We start from the raw sequence: 21,453 nt of genomic DNA, 5'->3' as shown, positions 1-21,453 counted from the left end.
GAAACTTTTTCTTCCGTATTTATTTTTTTTTTCCCCTAACGCTGCCGAGCCCTTTCCCGCCTGGCAGACGCGCCTCAGCGCCCCCCACCCCGCGCCCCCCTCACCCCCTCCCGGCGCTGGGGCGGTGCTCGCCCCCTCACCCCCTCCCGCCGCTGGGGCGGTGCTCGCCCCTCACCCCCCTCCCGGCGCTGGGGCGGTGCTCGCCGCCCTCAGCCCGCCCGCCGGCCCCGCCCGCACACCGGGACGCCGGCGGTGGCGGCGCGCGGGCCCGGCGGCCATGGCGGCCATGGCGGCGGCGGCGGAGGCGCCCGAGTACGAGTCGGCGGAGCTGTGCACGCGCGCGTTCCTTGTGGGCGCGCTGGGCCGCGGGTGGCGGCGGCTCCTCGGCCCGCCAGACCTCTCGCTGGCGGCGGAGGAGGAGGAGGAGGAGGGGGAGGAGGCGGACGCGGCCGTGGCGGCGGAGCTGGGCTGCGCGGCGGACACGGCGGCCGAGCTGCGCGCCGTCTGCAGGTGGGAAGGTCCCGGCTGTCTCCAGGCACGCCTGTGGCCCCTGTGGCAGGGGAGGTGGTCGGTGCTGCCCCTCACATGCCGCAGCGGTTCCTCAAGAGAGGTGGGAGGTGCACGAGCAAACCCCGTTCCGAGTAGCCTTTTCCGGGCCTGTACCATGTGTTTAACGCCCGGGTAAATCATAGGATGTTAAGGGGTCGAGTGGACCTTATAGACCATGTAGCCCTAACCCCCATGCCATGTGCAGGGACACCTCCCATCAGACCAGGCTGTTCAGAGCCCCATCCAACTTGTCCTTGCACACTGCCAGGGTTCCGGCATCCACAGCCTCCCTGGGCAAGCTGTTCGAGTGTCTCACAACTCTCACAGTAAACAATTTATGCCTGATGTTTAACCTAAATTCCCCCTCTTTCAATGTGTAGCCATTACTCCTTGTCCTGTCACTACAGTTCCTGACAAAGGGCCTCTTACTGATGTCCCTGTGGGCCAGATATGCAGAGGAGAAGGAAAACATAGTTTTTCTGGAGGATAGTGCTCCAGTGGTGGAAATATTATGTTATGGCCTTGAATTTGTGACCAAACAGTTTGGCACTTAAGTTAGGCAGGTAAATACTTAACAACATACTACTGGTTGGGTAAAACTTCAAGTATCTGAACATCTACATGGTTTTAGGAGGCCCCAGTTGTGAAATGAAGCATATACCTTATATGAAGATATAAATTCGTATTAACATGGAATCATAAAATCACAGAATGGCTTGGGTTGGAAGGAACCTTAAAGATCATCTCATTCCAACTTCCCTACCATAGGTTACTCAGACCTTTATACAGCCTGGCCTTGAACACTTCTAGGGATGGGGCATCCACAACTTCTCTGGGCAACCTGCTCCAGCATCTCACCACCCTCACAGTAAAGAATTTCTTCCTAATATCTAATCTAAACCTGCTCTTTCAGTTTGAATCCCTTTAAAACATCATTTAGATGAGTTTAGATAGCTGGCAGCACACAGTACCTGATGACCTTCTCTGGGTCCTTAGTTCCCATTGACCTGTTTTATTCAGGGTTGGTGGTGAACTCAGAGCTCTGCAAGTGCTTTATGTGGGTTGAAGCAGCATCTACCATGTTTTGGGTCGTATGGATAGTGAGATTTGTCTCTCACCTGTAGAAAAGGCCTGATGTCAGGAAGTAATTCCTGTAGAAAGCAGCTCATCAGTAAGGAAGATATGCCAGAGTTGTGTTCCTGTCTGTACAGCTTTGTGCTTCAGCTGTCAGAGTTCTGGTGACTAGCATAATTTTTTACCATTGCTAGGCTTAGTAAAAGGAGAGGCTGATGTTAATTTTAAAGGAATGTATTCTGCTGTGCAGGAACTTTGGGAATTGTTCTCAAAGCTCTCCCAGTGTAGATGGGAGTCTCTTGATTGCACCTGTGTGCGGCTTATTCTCTGCAGTGATGGTATTGCTTGATCCTGTCTATTGATGTTTTCATTTGAATTCCAGAGCTGGTTTTCCATGCTTTCTCTGTTTTTCCTTGCATTCATTTTGCTTTTTTCTTCTGTTTTCTTCAATTTACAACTGCTGCATTTCACCTGCTGTCTGCATTTGCTGGTGTTACAGAGCAATGCTGTCTGTTTGAGGCTGTGTATACAGTGAAGAGTGGTCATTTGGGAAAAAAGACTGGCAGTCTATGAGGGGGAGAGAACTGATCTTCTGACAACTGTTTGTTGCCTTTGCAGGAGAATGAAGATAAACCTGCACATCCTGGTGTGACCTTTCCCCTGTGCAGGCTGGAAATCCCAATCCCTAATCTTCATGTACTTTTGTTTTTAAATTAAATAACCCTAGCCTCTTGAGGCTCTCCTTAGCATTGGCCAACCTCAAATCACTACCTCTGATCCCTTTCACTCGCCTGCTCTGAGCTGCTCATGTTCCTCTCCTGAGGAGAGATGAGAACACGACGCTACACCAAGATCTCCTGTGTGGTATCCTGGGATCACATTATTGGCATAAATATAACTTTATAGGTGCTGAAATGAACACATCTGGATATAAACACAGATTTTTTTGACTGTAAATTATTTTTAAGGGAACTTCTGACAAATTAAGGAGGTTTTCTCTGGGTAGAAGAGAGAGAAGATATGGATACTCCTATATCTATTTTTAACATAGCTTTAGCTTAAGAAAATCGTTCATGGACTCAGAATGAAGTTTTTCAATATCCACAGTTAAATATTTTTTTAGAATATAGTGACATAGTGTACATTTAAGTATTCTTGACAATTCCAAGTCTTCTGGTGAGGAGCAATGGTGTAATGTTTAAGTGCCGTTTAACTCTTTGGGTATCAGTGTGTTGTGGTTGTTGTTGGTTTTTTTTAGTTTATTTATTTTATTTTCTTCTATTTTTTCCTGTAATACATTCCTACAAACAGAATGCAGGAAAAATTTTCCTTCTTCGCTCATTTGCATTTCACTCAATAAGAATGCCTTTTGCATTGCTCAAGTTGTATACAGATAATCATTATGGTGACCGGTTGCATTTTCACCAGATTTTGGTGAAAATGGTGTCCTTACCTAGGAAATTCCCTCAGTAATTCTCTTAAATAACCAGAGTGTCAAGAGAGTAAAGTTCTAGATTTTGTTCAAATGTCTCAATGATCTATGAGTGAAGAAGTTTACCTTGGGATTCATTATTGGTGTTTGACTGATTGAAGTCCTCAAATGCTGAGTTGTGTTACTCTGTTTTGTCTTCTGTGTGATTTGTTGTGTGCATGTGTAGGGCAGGCTAAGCCTCAAATCAGTGTGGGTTTTAGGTGAGGTGAGGCTTGCAGGTACCTTATTACCCTTCAGCCCTAATGCACCTTCTTGTTTTATTAGAAAGGGTAGTTGTAAATATCTCTTGGGATGTGTTATAAAGCTGCATTAAGCTAGCATTAACCTCTTAACGTATTAGTATTTAACATCTTGTGCTATTAGTGTCTCAAAGGTGATGAAAGTACTCTCTTTAAAATATGTGCAATATAAAGAGTAATATGAACACTGTACCTGCTTATTATAAAAGTATCAGGCCAAATCCTAAAATATTTTTGAATTTCTAAAACTGAGAAAACTTGTTGTGCTGCTAGAATATTCTGAGAAAACTAAAATCATAGTAATTACAGGCTTCATTGGTAGACTGTTTCGTTATCCACATTTCCACAGAGCTGCTTCTGGGCTCTTTGTTTCTAGCCACCTTAAAGTATCTTTCAAGGAGACATAAATTCATGTAACAGTTTGCATGTATTTTTCAAGTGAGACTTTCAACAATTGTTCCTCATCACTAAACTACACTTCATCTTCGGTTCCATTGAACAGTGTGGCAAATGCTTCCACCGCTGTCACAGCGGAGTGCTTGGAGGGTATTGTCTTGCACAGGGAACAGTCTCTGTGGGGACACTGTACTGTGCTGTGCTTGTGGCAGTCAGGACTGAGGTGTGCCTAGTGCAAAATTTGCGTTGCCTGCACTTTTGTCTCTTAGGTATATGGCTCAGATTACTTAGCCTTAATTTTTGGAGGGTTCAGCACATAATTTCCATTTGTAAAGCCTGGTTTCCTCAGGACTGTGGACCAAATATTGGTTATGTGGTTCTGTTGGCAGCAGTGAAGTTACTCAGGAGGAGCTCCAGCGTGGCCTGGGTAGTATAGCTACATAGTATGTGGCCATACTGTAGCGTAGCCTTTCAAGGCTTCAGTGTGCGTGACTACACTTCATATGTAATGAATTATTAGACTAATCTTTAATACTGGCTTTACCTTAAAAAATTGAGGGTTTTGGACTTTTCAGGAGTGAGAAATGGTGATATCAGAGCTTAGAAGGGTCCACAGAACTTGTCAGGTGTTCAGTGGCAATTTCCCTTAGCACTAGCTACCTTTCTGTCCTTGCAAGCATAGAGAGGAAGCAGCTTTACATGCCAGCTCCTCTACATAGTGTTTGTAGCTGCTTTCACGGGAATGTTAGTTACTTTCCTGAAGCAGGCAATTAGTGAGCATGGTGTGGATGCCACAGCCAGAAATCCCTGGCCTAGGGCTGTGGGAAGGAAGGAAGGAAACCATGAGTACTAATGGTGAGCTCTGACATTGTATGCACAGAAGGGAAATCAGAAACTGTCACCTTTGATGTAAGTGAAACTTCACAATGATAGGTAACAGACATTTTCCATGCCAGTAACATGTGTGATATTTAAAGAACTGAATATGTAGTCATTCCTTCACAATGGTAGATCTTCAAGTAGCCAGGGCTCTTTGGTGAATGGGGTTGCTGATCCATGTGCAGGAAGACTTAAATAGTCTAGTCATGCTGTCAGTTCTACAGAAAGGGTGAGTTGTGAGTTGCTTTGTGCTTTGGGGGATATGCTTTACTTCATTAGATGGGCTGTTCACAACATAACTCTATGCTATGGGGAGAACAGCCTCATTTGAAAGGCTAGTCCTTCAACCGTGTTCTCCAAAGTGCTGTTCTCCTTCTTTATGTTAGTTAAATTACTGGTTCTCAGCTGTGGTTCATTCTGCACTTGATACATGACTCAGTTGTCTCTGCCTTCACTTTCTCAAGTGAGAATCTGAGGATAAGTTGATTCTGTTTCCAGGAGGTTGTAGCTAATTGCTGCATAGTTCCTTTTAAAATGGTGCTTCTGAAGGAATCCCCTTCTCTCAGTAAGTTAAAAAAAAATATTTTCTATTTGGGATGAAATCTGTAAAACGGAAAGGTTAGACATTTGTATACTGCTGGATGGTGAGAGACTAATGAAACAATAATAAATTCAAATTATTGTCAATACAGAGTGACTATTGGCTCCTTAGAAAGAGGCCATCTACCCACAGCCAAAGTTTTGTCTCTGACTTTTGCTTATTGGTGGCTGATAACAGTTGATTCTAGATTTGTATTTCTCAATCACTGTATATTCCTGTGCATTTTGACTTTAAAGAGTTATTCATTACTGCAGTCGTAGCATTGCTGACATGGGGAACATTATAAGATCATAATGAAAACAAGTATAATGAAATAATAAATTGTATTGAGAATAAATGGTACAGTCCAAACGTTTTTCCTGGACTTCACCAGTCATTTTTTTGTCCCATAAAGAGATGCGTTTGCACAAGAGTCTGCTGGGATTCAAACTGCAGATTGACTTAAGCTGTGGTATAAGCCCTGCCCTTAAATAGTATGCAAAAGTGGAGAGACAAAACCAATCAAGTCTGATCAAAGTGGGTGATACTTCTCTGTTTTAAATATTTCTCAGACTGTTTTTAAGGTCAATAAAATTCTTTTGTGATTAATAGAAAATGCTGCTGGGAAGGACTGCAGAGGGAGGGATGCATCTATGATTCCCCTGAATCTGGTGCGCCACACTGTACAACCTGAAATGGGAACCCATAAATGGGACCCAGTGGTGAAATGATCTTCAAGTTTCTACCTCTCATACTTCTGCCATTTCCACAGACCATGAGAAATCAAAGAGGATAACTCTAGATTTAGATTAGTTATTAGGAAAAAGTTCTTTACTGTGAGGGCGGTGAGGCACTGGAAGAGGTTGCCCAGAGAAGCTGTGGATGCCCCATCCCTAGAAGTTTTTGAGGTTAGGTTGAATGGGGCCCTGAGCAACCTGGTCTAGTAGAAGGTGTCCCTGCCAGTGGTGTGGGGGTTAGAACTATATGATCTTTAAGGTCTCTTCCAACCCCAAACCATTCCATGATTCTGTGATTCTATGAAACTAGTACTGTCTTTAAGTCAGTATTACTCTGTATGTTTCTGAAAAGGTAATTGATATTATTAATATGACTCATTTGAAACGTGGATCACTTGATCTGTTCATGCCTCTTTGCAAACACAAGAAAAGTGAGAATGAAAAGGGGCTGAGGGTGGAAAAGAGGATACAAGGTAGAGCGGAGCTGTCGCTTCTGGCAGAAGTATTGTCTTATTCCTACTGGAAGAAGTGGGGCATAAATTAGTGCCTTAATAGAACAACAATTAGTGCCTTAATAGTGCCTTAATACAACAGCTCATGTAAAAGTGGTGGCTTGCCCATGTTTGTGCCTGAGCAGGGATGTTAGCTTTGCCATACACATTGAGGTTTATCATTTGTTTCAGCTGAATGTCTTGTGCCATATATCATTAGAATATCATAGTGAAAAAGTGACATTTTCAGTTCATACAAGGTATTGGATGCACATTTTGAACTTAAAGGGCTTGTTAAACCTCTGGAGACAGATGTGCTCCGTTAGGCAGAATGCCAAATAGAGATAGGATCCCAGTCTCAGTGAAAACCAGATATAAAGGTCAGGACTCTTTGTCTTCTGGTTCTTTATCTTAACAACCATACTGCTCTTTTGCCTTGATTTATGTTGTGACAGCTATATCTTCTTTATAAGAAAAAAATTTATAATAATTTCTTTTTTGTTCTAGCATTGATATGTTAATGTCTTCTGATAAAGAAGAGGACCCAGATGTTATTTCTGAAGATAGCAGTCTGCTTACTCTTCGGTATGTTGCTATGGTACACTCACACCACCCTTATTTGGGGTCGAGTGGAAAACAAACACAAGAGTATGGCTGGCTGGTTGTTCTCTTTCCATGCAGTTGTGTATTTTCTGAAGCAGTGTGCAGAAATACTCTAAGGCCAGAAACACCAGACTGTGACAGGATAATTGTTATGAGCTTTCTGCTTGAAAGTTGCCTAGGAATTTTTTGTTAAGACTTACAGAATGTTCCATCTTTCTTCCTGGAAAAGCAGGATTTCTGGAACCTAAATACTTCTGAAATAACACCCAAGTTTGGAGCATGCAGGGGACTTCTCATAATCATGCGTGTGAGGTTCCTCCAAAGCCTTGTGAAAGAAACCTGTAGATTTTACCTCTATTAACCCAAAGTCACATTGGATCACCCAAAGTGTTAAGTACTGATGCAGTAACCAGATGACCTCTTTATCTGAACCTACTCTGTATAGAATTCATTCATACTACTAGTGCATTTCAGAGGTTAAGCAATATATATTAAGTTTCTATCAGTTAGAGAACTTTGAACTCATACTTGGCCAGTGCAAGCATTTCCTGTACTTTACGTAGTACTAATGTAAAGAAATATGTTAAGATTGTGATCAGGGTCAAGTCTGATTGTTACTGAAAATTAGGAAGGTCTAGAGGGTAAGTAAACTTGTCCTTGAAGTTGAGGATTTGTTCATGCAGTGGTTAAATACATGTAGTTTAGTAGGTATTTTGTGTCTGATACTCTTAATTCTACAAATGATACTGAAGTTGTTTTGTTTGCTTTTTTTTTACAGTCTGTGCCATGGGGCTGGGAATGTTTGTGGGTTTTTTTTCTTGTGTTTTGCTTGAACATGGATCCAGGTTTTTTTGAAATGTGGAAGGGTGTCGTGGTTTTGCCCTGGTTCAATTTGCTTTTATACCCCCCATACAATTACTACTAGTTGAGAGAAGGTTTATGCAGACAAAAAGAGACTGAATTAAAAAAAAGTATGAGTATTTATTATTAACAAACTAAAACTAAAGAATTATATTTACAACAATTCTACTTAAGTAAAAGGTATTATGTATTTACAAAAGATACTTCTCTCCCCCACCTCCCTTTATATCAGTCTAAGGAAGCTGATCTTTTCTGTTCTCAGAATTCAGCTCTCTCTCTCTCTGAAGTAACTCTGCAGCACTTTAAAATTCGCAGTTGGAACTTCTTTATCTCTCTCTCTTTCTGTGTCAGCCTTCAGGGCTGAGCCTACTCCCCTCACCAGGTTCAGAGCCGAAGGCTGAGGTTACCCAGGTCCTGGAAGGTCTCCTTCCGCCCAGGCCTGCAAGGGGACACTTGCTTACTATGGATCTTCTTCCACAGGGTTACAGGGGATAATGGTTTAAGAGTTCACCCCTGTTTCTCTATGGAGGTCCCTCCCCATGGGAGAACAGTCATGATTGACTTTTCGACATGGGTCCAGATGCCAGATCCACTTACTCGGATCAATATCCCACCTGAGCCATTTTCTGCTCCAGCGTAGGTTCTCTCTAGCACCAGCACGGATCACACATGGATCCCAACATCCCTACCTGAACGTTTGTGTTCAGTGTAGGTTCCACAATACCACGTCAGGGTCATAAATCTTCAACAGCAGCAGCAGGATCTCTCACTGAGATCCCAAGTTTATCTGAACCGTCTCGCTCCGGCATAAGCATCGATCCCTTCGAGGTCACAGTCTTTAACAGGACTCTGCCTCATCGACCTTTACTCCAGCATAAGGCTTTCTCTTTGTTAAAGTCACAATCTCTAGATTTGCATCCACAAGCTCCTCTGTGAGCCGCATGGGAGGGTCTCTTCACTCCAGCAAACTTCTACAGGTGGGGTTTGTTCAGTCTTTACCCTGCTGAGAGGAAGGGGAGAGTGAAAGGGAGAAAAAGCAACAACTCTCCCCTTCGAACTTTCTTCTCTCTCCCTGCGACCTGCAGCTGTCCCGATATGAACCGTCTTGTTATCTCATGGCTGGAATTCTTCTGCAGCGGTTTTCTCATCTAAGCAGTTCGCCTTACTAAACTTTTTTTCTTCACTCAAGAAGGTTTCAGTGCCATCTACCACTTAGGCCCCAGCAGAGGAGAAGACCTTGGCCCCTCCTCGGGCCGCTACCCTTCTACATGGCTGCTGCTCTAATTTCAACTACTTGCGCAACAACCTTCTCTTCCGTTTTCTTAAAGATATAATTAGCAAAGGCGTCACTGAACTTTTTGATTGGTTTTTGTCGAAAATCACTTGGACAAAACCATCTCAACCGGGAGATGAGGCTGGGTGACAACAAGTAACCCCCCCTTACAATTACATTTTAGAAATCTTAAATTCTACAATCAACATACAATTATAAATAAACAAACTATAACTAAAAATTACTCTATTATTCTCTTTTTACTACTAGCTACAGTACACATGAATAGTCACTTTTGTCTGCAGACCTTTCTCCTCAGTTATTTAAAATCATTATGGCCAATTCTTTACATGAGGCATTAAAAATGTTGGGGTTTAGACACTCCTTCTGCCTTCTGGGCAGTCTTTGCCACATTCTCCACCAAAAAAATGTAAGTGGTTTGCCTGGTTAAAATTTGCTTTTCTCCCCATACAATTACTACTAGTTGAGAAAGGTTTATGCAGACAAAGAACTAATTAAAAAAAAAAAAGTATAGTATTTATTATTAACAAACTAAAACTAAAAAATTCTATTTACAACAATTCTACTTAAGTAAAGGTGTATGTATTTACAAAGATACTTCTCTCCCCACACTCCTTTATAATATCCAGTCTAAGGAGGAGAAGCGGTCTTTTTCTGTTCTCAGAATTCCAGCTCTCTCTCTCTCTGGTAACTCTGCAGCACTTTCGTCGCAGTTGGAACTGCTATCTCTCTGTCGGCCTTCGGGCTGAGCTCTCCCCCTCCTGGGTTAAAACCGAAGGCTGAGGTTACCCAGGTCCTGAAGGTCTCCTTCCATAGGCCTGCAAGGGACACTTGCTACTGGATCTTCTTCCACAGGGTTACAGGGATAATGGTTTTAAGAGTTCACCCCTGTTTCTCTATGGAGTCCTCCCCATGGGAGAACATTCCTTGATTGACTTTTGCAGGTCCAGTCTGGATCCATACTCGGATCCCAATATCCCACCTGAGCCATTTTTCTGCTCCAGCGTAGGTTCTCTCTAGCACCTTACGGATCCCACACTTGGATCCCAACATCCCTACCTGGGCCATTTTGTGTTTCCAGTGTAGTTCCCATGCACCCATCAGGGTCATAAATCTTCAACAGCAGCAGCTGGATCTCTCACTGGGATCCCAGGTTTATCTGAGCCGTCTCGCTCAGCATAAGCATCGATCCTTAAGTCACAAAGTCTTTAACAGGACTCTGCCTCATCCTGACTGTTTACTCCTTTATAAGGCTTTCTCTTTGTACAAGTCACAAATCTGGTGCATCCACAGCTCCTCCATAATGAGGCCATGCTGGAGTCTGCTCCAGCAAGCTTCTACAGGTAAGCAGGGTTTTATTTTCAGTCTTTACCCTGCTGAAGGAAGGAGAGTGAAAGGGAAAAAGCAACAACTCTCCCCCTTCGAACTTTTCTTCTCTCTCCTCGACTGCAGCCGACCTTGAGCGTCTTGTTATCATGGCTGGAATTCTTCTGCAGCGGTTCTCATCTAAGCAGTTCGCCTTTTAAGCTTTTTCTTCACTCTCTCACAGAGAAGTTTCAGTGCTGCATCTGCCCCGCCCCGGCCCAAGCCGGGAGGAGAGGCCTTACGCCTCCTCGGGCCTCACACCCTTCTACATGGCTGCTGCTCTAATTTCAACTTCACTTATATAACCTTCTCTTAGTTTCTTAAAGATGTAATTAGCAAAGCGTCACTGAACTTTTTGATTGGTTTTTTGTCCGGAATCACTTGGACAAAACCATCCTCAGCCCCAGAGATGGGCTGGTGGGCAAAACCACGACAAAGGGGTAGTTGAAACAGCTTCCTCAAGGGTAGTTCTTTTCTAAGACAGCCTCTTCAAGCAACGTGTTGCTGTTATTTCTTGTAAATGTAAAACTGCCCACAAACAACCTGTAACTTGCACATAAGAGGCAAGAGAAGCACAAGCTGAAATCCACAAACTGGCCTGTGTGCTGTCAGGTTTTATGAGAGTCAGGAGACGAGTGTTTTGAGTTAGTCTGTCATACTAAGACAGAAATCTTGCTCTTTGAAAGCTGCTGTGTAGTAGCTTGTGTCATTTAAAAATATACCTAGAGATTCTGCATGAAAGTTGTTCAATGAAATTTTGTGTTGTGTTTCTGCCCCTCAGAATTAGAAAGAAGACCTTAGAAAGGAGAGAAGAAACAATTATTGTGGATCGGGCTTGCAGACAAGAAACTCTTGCCTATGAGATGGTAATTCCCTGTCACCTAACAGGCTCTCAAGACAGCCAAAATCCAACTTTTGGTTGCTTTTTTTTTTCGTCACTGTGAAATGTACACTGAAAAGGTTTGCAGATACAAGTTTACAAGTAATGATTACCCTTAAAGACTTCTTATAGAAAGATATGAAGTCTGCTCTTTAGAGGTGCTTAGAACCGAACATAGTTAAGAAGGAATTCCAGCTCATTATCACTGTATGACTGCTTTTATTTGGTTAATACGGAAGCCTTTTGTAGAGGATCGAGTGTGCTGGGTGTCATGTGAACTTACCATAGAGCTAGATAAAATGCGTAGTGTTTTTGCTCCTGGAGTCCCAGATTGGAAACAAAGCTTTAATGTGTTTGTGAGCTAGTTTCTGTAGGGCTGAAAGAGGAAGACAGTGGCAGCGTGGTGGCAGTAAATTCCTAATTCTGAGTTTTGTAACCCAAGTTTTTCAGCCATTTTGAACTGTCAGGAAACAGGAATGTGGTAATCAACCCCTCAAAAGGCATATTGGAATTTCTTTAATTATGCTTAGTACCTTTATTTTTATGATTTCCTCACAACCACTGAAGTCATAAACAGGAAAATTTAATTTCATAAATTTTCACAGATTCATAGAATCATTAAGGTTGGAAAAGTCCTCTAAGATCATTGAGCCCAACCATTACCTTAACACTGTCAGGTCCACCACTAAATCATGTCCCTAAGCACTATATCTAAATATTCTTTGAACTCTTCCAGGGACAGTGAAGTGCTGAAATCCCTGACTTGAACAAGCAAGCCATGAACTACTGAAAAAATTAGAGACAGGGGTGTAGTGAGGAAGGAGCCTCATGTGACTCTTAAAGATTTTTTTCCCTTGAGGTTTCCTGCTCTGTCATGAGTTACTGTGTTTCAGCTGTTCAGAGACCCAGGCACATTATGTGAACAGCATGATGCAACAGCTGTGCTGTGGTTTTAGCCTGTGGAATATGTGAGAAAATATTTGCAACAGAAACCTTCCTAAAGGCTTTCAGTGAGTGGTGTCTTATTACTATTTCTGAAGAATGAACAAATGGTCAGTTATTGCATCCTTTAAGCAAGCAGTGGTAACTGGTTTGTGTGTTAGAGCTGTTTGGGACCACGGTGTCTTCGTACAGGATGAGAGCAGTAAGAAACATGCATTTGGAACGTGTCGCATGAAGAAGGGAGATGGAAGCAATAGAGCCCAAGTATCTCTGAAGTTTCACAGTACACATTCCTCTTATGAAATTTGATGAACACTCCATGCTAGTGGGAAATGTTTGTGCAGTCAGTATTCTCTCTTGATTTGTTGGAAAAGGAGGAAACTGCCACATAAAAGTGCCCTGTGTTATTCTTACAGCTGGGCTGCGTCTTAATACAAAGTAGGATAGAAATGTAGAGATGCTTTTACTTCTTCTCTAAAACATAATAGTGTGGCAAGGGCAGTTCTGGGTTTTGGTTTTGGATTTCGGAGAAATTGTGGCCTTCAGCTATGTCTGGGTTCCCCAGTCAGAGGAAGTGTTGCACTAATTTTAATTTTCATGTGGCTTCATCTTGTGGCTAGTTTCTAGGTTAGTGTTTCTCATTTTGAGGGTTGCAATCTCCCTTTATATATGAAAGTATTCAAAGAGCATTTCAAAGCATGAAGCGGTGTAAGTTGGTAGCAGCTGGGTTCCATGAGGGGAGATTGACAGCAGGTGCTAATTACTTTATGCAGGTCCTCTCCACAGCCAAGGAGTAGCCAGCTACCTTGTACCAAAGCTGAGAAATGAAGGAACATGCTTGAAATTAGTAATTAGAGCAGTTTCTTGCTTTGTCATCATGGAGGAAGTAGACTGTTTTCAATTCAGAAGGCTACATAATCAAAAATTAGTTAGAACAGCATTTCTCAGACTTTTATTCAGAAGTTATGATCATTTTGTGATTGCCAATACGGTATATGTATGTGTATGTATATAACATTTTCCAGGAGTCACATGCAATTGGAAAGAGGCCGGACAATCCAACAGATATAGTTGAGGAGGGAGAACTACTTTTAACTCTGAACATCTTCTATCCAGTTATATTTCAGAAGGTTGGTACTAAATTCTCTGGGTTGTATTCTGGTGTCTGTTCCCTACTCAAGTAATATCTTGTTTCCTGAGTCCACTGAAGAAGCGCAGTAAACCCTTCAACTGTCGTAATTTCTTAAGGCTGTTCAGAATCTGGCTTTCATTCTGTTAGTGGTTTATAGAGCAAAACTTTTACAGTAATTACTCAGTAGTTAATTTATTTTACAGAAAGCTTAAAATATGAAACTAAATACATGAAAACTAAAGTACTCTTTTTGGATTTGTTAAATGAGCTTAGACTCTTTCCAGCACTTTGCAGTGGAGGATGTGACTTTTGAGTTTCTGAATATAACTAATAATTGTCAGTCTTAGGAGAAGCTGAGGCTAGATGCTGTGTATAATCTCATACAGAGAAGTGATGTGCCATGCACTACCAGTAATGACCTTAAGCTGTCAAGTGAAGAGCAGTGCTGATGTTAACAAATGATAATTTATCTGAATCTTGTATGCTGTTTCCTTTGTAGCATAAAGATCATAAACCCTATCAAACAGTCCTTGTACTGGGCAGCCAGAAGCTCACTGAGCTGAGAGACTCGATTTCCTGCGTCAGTGACCTCCAGATAGGTGGTGAGTTCAGCAGTCAGCCAGACCAAGCACCAGAACACATCAGCAAGGTAAAACTTTCTATGTGGAAACCTCTACGTGTAAAGGAGTTTTGAAAACACATAGGAGAGAGGGAGATAGAGCTTTGTTTTGTTGTTTTTTATTCAGCACTACATTCACCTGCGTTGGTTCTGCCTGTTCATTGCACTGCAAGTAAATACTTCCTGGCAGCATTACCAAGATGACCTGTTTTGTGCAATGTCAATAAAACCATCATTATTTGATAACTTTTCACTTCAGCAATCTTACGTTTTCAGCCCCTTCCTCCCCACAGTCAGACATCGGAAGAGGCTGCCCAGGGAAGTGGTGGAGTCATCATCCCTGAAAACATTCAAAAAATGTGTGGATGTGGCACTTGGGGACGTAGTTTAGTGCTGATCATGTGCATGAACACAGGATGGGTTAATGTTTGGAATTGATGATGTTAGAGGTCGTTTACACCATTAATGATTCTATGATTCTGTCTCCAACCAATTCTTAGGAAGCAGGGCCTCACCATGCATAGTGGTTGCTTTGGAAGGCAGATTCTTTTAGCACGAATGGACCCTGCCTCCTTCCCTCCAGCTCTGCTAAACACAGCATCATGTAACATGGGATGGCTTTTGGGTCAGTTTGGGTCAGCTGTCCCATATATATATTCCCTCTCAGCCTCTTGCCCAGCTCCAGCCTACTGGCCTTGGGAGACCTGGAGAGACAGCCTTGAAGCTGTGCAAGCACTGCTCAGCAGTGTATTATCAACTACCTAGCCAAAAATGCAGAGCACCCCCTACATGGGCTGCTGTGAGGGAAGTTGACTCCATCCCAGCCAGACTCAGTGCACCTGATCAGGACACAAAGTACTTTTTGCTGCAATGACAGAATTATTGCAGTCCTGTCCCCTGCATGCACACACGCACGCACACACATACACACACACACAAACGCACAATCGTGATGTGGGAGTGCTCCCTGGTCACATCTGTATAAACAAGACAGACATGCAATTTTGGAATGTCCAGTCACTTCTAAGGTCTCAGAAGAAAATCCAGCATCCTTCAAAATTAGTCCTTAATTATGTAGCTTGTCACGTGCAGATAATCCATTTGTATCATTCTCCTCTGTCAAAGATAATTAACAGTTCATGGCACTCATACCAGCAGTGCAAGAGTCACCAGGTTCCCAATCAACTCCAGAAGCTGAGCTAACCATTAACCTATTGTCATCATGTTCTCCACTAAACCATATCCCCATGTGCTGCATGTGCACACCTTTTCAGTGTTCCCAGGGATGGCAATCAGTTTATTCCAATACCTGGCCATTGTCTGCTGGTGGGAAATAGAGAATAAATCTCCTTTTTTTGCTTTTCTTTTGCATGCAGCCTTTGCTTTTTCTAATTAGACTGCCTTTATCTCAACCCACAAGCTTGCCTGTTTTATTTTCTTTCCACAGTCCTGTTGGGGAAGAGGAACAACTGAGTAGCCAGCCAATGTCAACATCTTGCTGATTTTTAAAAAATATTATTAGTCTTTTCTAAAGTCAGTGCTATGCAATTACCTAATTTGTGCTGTGATGCATATGTTCTTGTTAATGTTTTTGTAGAAATCTGTAACTGCTATGATGGGGAGAGAAATAAGAGAAAAGCACTAAAGTAACCTGTGGCTTGAGAATAGAATCAGCAGCGTAGCAGCATAGATGGCAATCCAATAAGTCTAGTTGTCACATCAGCATTGCAGAATTTTTATTAGAAACCTAAGTAGAATTTAGTATGTAGAAATTAGTATAATTTAGATATCTGAAATGCTAGGATTTTTGACATGTTCTTGTTTAAGGTGTTTAGTCTCTTGTAACACTAACGTTACGAGACACTAGTGTTATAAACACTTCTTTCTGTCTCTCAGGATCTCTACAAATCTGCTTTCTTCTATTTTGAAGGCATCTTCTATAATGATAGAAGATATCCCGAGTGCAGAGATCTGAGCAGGTAGGTACAGTATTTGTAGATGTTGAATAAGAAAAATCTTAAGGGAAAGAAAATTTATTTAGTTTTGTTTATGACTTGTGTTTTAAATACTGGAATATCAAGAGTATAGAGCGGGAATGGACTGTTCATACTGTCATGTTGAATTGATTTTTACATGGAAGTTTAACTTGACTTGCTCTACTTATTCCTTCCATTCACTTCCTTTTGAAGAGTACAAATTCGTTTTTTTCATTGCAAATCCTGTGTTGCTCTGTTGGGATGGGATTGCTGTGGAAGGTGGCAGGTACCAGTTTGTACTGGCTTTTGAAGTGCCCTCCCTAGTTGTGATGACCATCAAAAGGCTGAGGTAGAAGATGGGTCAGAAAGACAACAAGCTCAGGTGTTTGAAAGTTGGTTGTTCTCAGTCTTGAAAATATGTTGAATGCCTTCATGGTAAAGTGACCATCTGGACTGTGTGATTGTTCAGAAAAGAAATCTCAGATTTTAGGGCAGTATGGACTTGCTTACACTTCCGATATTTAGGAGATGAAGATGTTTAAAATGGCTGGTGGGGAAGAGCTGAGTTTGCACCCTGTTGTTTTGCCAGACTTGTTGTGTGACTTCAGGGAAATTAGTTATTTTACTTCTCTTTCTGTCTATAAGCAACAATGATCTTTGCAGAAAGGCTTGTGATAACAAACACAGCTGGTAGAGCTGACGTGTCTAAGTGTACGAAAAAGCCAAAAAATAGTTGAGTAGCCAGTGCCCTTCCAGTGCTGAATTTTGAAAATGTAACTGTGCAGTTGTCAGCTTTATTTTCTCCTTGACAAAAACAAGCAGAAAAGTTTTTTAATACTTTAAAACAAAGTTACTGACCAAAGGAACCAAATGACCTGCTACTAACCGGAATTATTGGACTACTTGAGAAGTGTTGTGCTGCAAACAATCTGACCTGAATGGGTGCCATCAGGAGCATACACTGACTAGAACTCCTCAGGAAGCTATCTGGTGGGGATTTAAAGGCAGGTATTCCACAAGAGCAGTACACAGTTCTGTGGGGTTGTGGTATTGCTGTGAAATCACCCAATTATTACAAAATATTGTCAGTTGTTTTGATTTATGTCATTTAACTCAGTGAAGACTTTTGCATGTCTCCAAAGGCGTCTTTCTCTGTACATTCACCGTTCATAGCATTGCTGTGCTGATGGCCTTTTCTGTTTTCAGAACAATTATAGAGTGGTCAGAATCTCATGATAGAGGCTATGGAAATCTTCAGTCTGTTAAAATGGAGGACTATGTATTTAATGATGTGTCCCTCAAAATTGGCTTTCCGTACCTTTTCTGCCACCAAGGAAACTGTGAGCACATCATTATAATCACAGATATAAGGTAAGTTACTCTTCTTTGGGAGTCCTTAGGCAAATGAAAGCAAGCCTTCTGTGGACAAACTTCAGACATTAAATGCCAAATATTTGTTAGACCAACTTATTAACTTTAAGATTATTCTGCTGCCTTCTTCAGGGCTTATTAAAATTTTTATTCCAGATGCATGTGAGTATCTCTGAAAGAGAGTAATCTTCCTTGATTTTGTTTTCATTTGTATAAAAAGACTGCTTCCTAATTAACATGGTATGACTCCTATATGACAGGAATGGCACTCACAGGGAAAAGCTCTTTTTATGCAGAGCCAATGTGTGGTAGATCTACACACTGACTCTGGAACAGCAGGGAGCGGAATGGTGTAGGCTCTGGCTGGACTCAAATGGACTAGTTACTGTGAACTTGAAGCTAAGGGGCAGGAACTGAAAAGGGAACAGAGGAGTAGAAATAGTGGGCTGAAGTGGATGGGCCAGGAAGAAACGAGGGTGCTGATAATGACTGTGAGGTGGCACCACATCAATAGTAGAACAATGGTGTATACTCTGCTCAGTGCATAACAGGTAGAGAGCATTCCTCAGATTGTCTGTAGTGGGTGACAGGCCATTTCACAGGCCATGATCTCAGGATTATGAACCTCTAGAGATTCACCTGGTAATAGCCTGTTAGCCTGTGTAGGAGATAAAAGCTTTGAAAAGACCATATAAAGGAGATGGTCTGAAGACTTCTGAGTTACTGTGCAAACTGAGTTTATTTGTGACCATAAAATGCACAGATGGCACAACTAGCAGTCTATCTCCAGATCATCTTCTGTGTCGAGGAATGCTAAGCAGAAATCTAGTCAGAGTTTACACAGGAATTTAAATCATACCATCTTCAATGTCTGTGCTTGTGATCAGATAAATTCCAATGTGGCAGAGTGTTTATTGTATATTATGTATTTTCCTCAAGGCTCATTCATCATGATGACTGTCTGGACCGGAACCTATATCCCTTGCTAATCAAGAAACACTGGCTATGTACCAGAAAATGCTTTGTGTGCAAAATGTATACAGCAAGGTATGCTACATTCTCAATTCTGTTGTCTTCTTATTAAGTCTCTCTAGGTGCTGCTAAAGTAAAAATCAAACCTCTGTATGTATTACTTAATAATGATAATAATAATCTTTACTCTTTGAGCAGTTTTTCTCTCTCTAACCAGGAAAAGGCTTCCTGCAGGTAGCATTCATTTGGGGTTGATGATTCAGGAGGTTCAAAAGAACTAAAATGATGAAAAGGCGAATTATTTGGCTCACATTCTGTTGCATACATAGAGCTCGGCACTCTATCAGTTACTTTTGAAAATAATGCTGCATTTTCCCCCTTTGAAGACGTGTTGCAAATTCATTTACCAGAAGTCATACAGAGAATTGTTTAATCTGGCATCTAAGCAAGAATAGATCTAATATAGCAAAATCTAGAGATTTTTAAAAGGCATGTAACTTTTTCCACAGGAAACTCCTAACCTCTACCTGAAAACTGTGTGCTCTGCAGCAGTACTTGAAGGAACTTGTTGTGATGCAGATTTTCTGCAGTTAAGAGAGGAGAATGTGAATATGGTGCTCTTTATACTCTTTAATGTAGATATGAGAAAGACTTTCAATAGACAGTAAAAATTCCTCTAAAAGAGTTTTATAGACTAGGCTAGGCTCCCTGATTTTACAGGTCTGAAAGATTTATTTGCCAAAACACCTTTTGCCCTTTTTTTCCCCCCCCAAGGGCAGCTTATGCTCTTAGCCTCAGGTTGACACAGAAACTTGCATCTTTGCTATCTTGCTCGTTTGGCCTTAGACTTCTCTGGAATCAGGCAAAGAGGCTTTGTGACGGGAGCCCATGCTAGTGTTCCTAGCAGAGCCCCTGGGATGCCTTTGCAAGTGCCTGTAATCAGGGAGGCATTTGGCCATAAGGGGAGATGGAGCCAAAGGGTCGATGTGGCGGAAAGATGGGGTGGGGAGAGCATTACCAGGCATGATGTAAATGCATTAAATTAAAACCAGAATTACGCACTAAGCTTAAGTGAGGACATGATAAACTGTGGACAGCAGAGCTGCTTTGGCTGGCTGTCCCGTGTGTTCTAATCTGTGCAGAGAGCATCTGTAATCACTACAGCTGCCATGGCCTTTAGAGTGCTAGCATAAATTAGTTACTCAGGGACATGGCAGGCCCTCCTGTTACATCTTAATTTGTGTTCATGTTAACTTCAGTGCTTGTCTTGTCTCTCAGTGCTCTTGTCTTTCTTGTCTGCATCATCCAGCTCCTACTTTTAGACCCACAAATGGATTTCGTTACTCCTCAGAGTAGTTTGGGTCAGTCACATCTGCTCTGTATCACAGTTTCTTACATTCATGGAAAACAGATTTATCTTTTATGACTTAAATGGCCACAGGGTGGACAGAAGATTCCTTTTAATTTTTTCTTCTGAGGCACTGTACCAGCTATGGAAGTTTGAGGAATTCCTCAGGAAGTGCTGCTGTAGCAGCTGGGATTGACAATGAATGGGTGTGGAGTTTGGAAATGAGCTGAATTCCTGGGGTGGGAAATATGCAAAATAGGTAGTACCTGGTCTGTATAATATTACTGATGTTTGGTGCTGCCATCTCCAACTCTGAGTGGAATGTTGAGATGTTTGTCTCAAATGTGTTGGACTCACTTGTGATTTGTAACCTGCAGGTGGGTAACCAACAGAGACAGTCTGGCACCAGAGGATCCCTGTTTCTTCTGTGATGTTTGTTTTCGGATGCTTCATTACGATGCAGAAGGCAATAAACTGGGGGAGTTTCTTGCATATCCTTATGTTGATCCTGGGATTTTCAACTGAAACTGACATGTGCCAGAGTGAATTCAGTGAAACTACATCTGTTGCTCTGGCTGTTAAAACCACCACAGAGCTTGAGTTTTGAGCATACTTCTGGGTGTTGGGTTAGATTTGTAACCCTCTCCCCTGAGGTGGAGGGAGCCCTTTGCAGACCTTTGAAGTCTTTCTGGTATCCTTTCTAAGTATGATTGTAAAAGCTAAGTTAGCATGGAAAAATATAATACACTTTTACAACATTACAGTGGTTTGGAGACTATGGACTAAAAATTCAAATGCTGAAGAAGAAAATGCCTGGGAAAAGAGCCATGATTTCGAGAAGTTCCGTGCATCCAAGAATCTGTAAACCTCCGAGGATGAGAACATGGTCTATGGACATCTTACCTTGAAAACTCTGGCAGTTGTCATCTATGAACAGAGATGCAGGGCACTGAATTTGTAGGGAGGAGAATGCTTTCGGAGAGAGCAGCTCAGAATGATGGTTAAATTCTTGGGTCTTGCCTGCAAATGGGGGTGCTTGCAATGTGTAAGGTACTGCTGCCCTTGGTTTGTGTCTCTGAAGACTCATTCTGTGAAGAGTGAACTTTTCACCGATTAATGAACTGTGGCCTGTCTTTCAAATAACTTAAACTGTTTACAGTGCACACAGTGTTCATTGTGCACTTTTTTAAAGTATCATTCTGTTACTGTAAGTAATGATGTTTTTTATTAAAATGTGACCAATTTGTACTTCCTAGTCTGATGTTAAGCTGAAGCTCTGTTATGACAGAATATACTTTTTTTTGAAGTCTTCTGGAATTAAGAAGATTTTAGTGGAGATCTTTGCAGTTTAGGAAAGTTTGCAGTGCTAACTGTTTTTCTTTTGAAAACTTCAGCTAATTCTGGTTAGTGTAAAGACAGCTTATTCTGACAATCAGCATACAGGAAAGTGACTAATTGAATTCTGTTCAGGTCCTGTAGCTGCAGATTAGCTATTATTTCAGATATCTTGAAAGAAAGGTATCTTGAGCATTTGCAGGACTCCAGTGATCACTCACATACCTGTCTGCTTTCTGGTGCTCTGTTAGGCCACATGAATATAAATCTGTGGTTTTTTTAGGAACAAAAGAGAAAAAGGTTGTTTTTTTAAACCAG

At 41.9% G+C, this 21,453-nt stretch overlaps 1 protein-coding gene across 1 annotated transcript; it reads left to right on the top strand.

The window, feature by feature from the left end:
• The first annotated feature begins 257 nt into the window (after nt 1–257).
• SNAPC3 (small nuclear RNA activating complex polypeptide 3) lies at nt 258–21,055 on the top strand. The gene is made up of 9 exons (XM_050330228.1): nt 258–510; nt 6,945–7,022; nt 11,342–11,426; nt 13,408–13,512; nt 14,014–14,163; nt 16,030–16,112; nt 17,316–17,480; nt 18,420–18,527; nt 20,178–21,055. Exons 1-9 carry the CDS (start codon nt 278–280, stop codon nt 20,323–20,325), a joined length of 1,155 nt encoding a protein of 384 aa, XP_050186185.1. The 5' UTR covers nt 258–277; the 3' UTR covers nt 20,326–21,055.
• Nucleotides 21,056–21,453: the final 398 nt, after the last annotated feature.

The sequence above is a fragment of the Myiozetetes cayanensis genome, unplaced genomic scaffold (assembly GCF_022539395.1).
Source record: "Myiozetetes cayanensis isolate MyiCay16 unplaced genomic scaffold, myiCay2020 scf4, whole genome shotgun sequence".
NCBI lineage: Eukaryota > Metazoa > Chordata > Aves > Passeriformes > Tyrannidae > Myiozetetes > Myiozetetes cayanensis.
The sequence above is the reverse complement of the archived record's forward strand: the minus strand, read 5'-3'. Positions and strand labels throughout refer to the sequence as shown.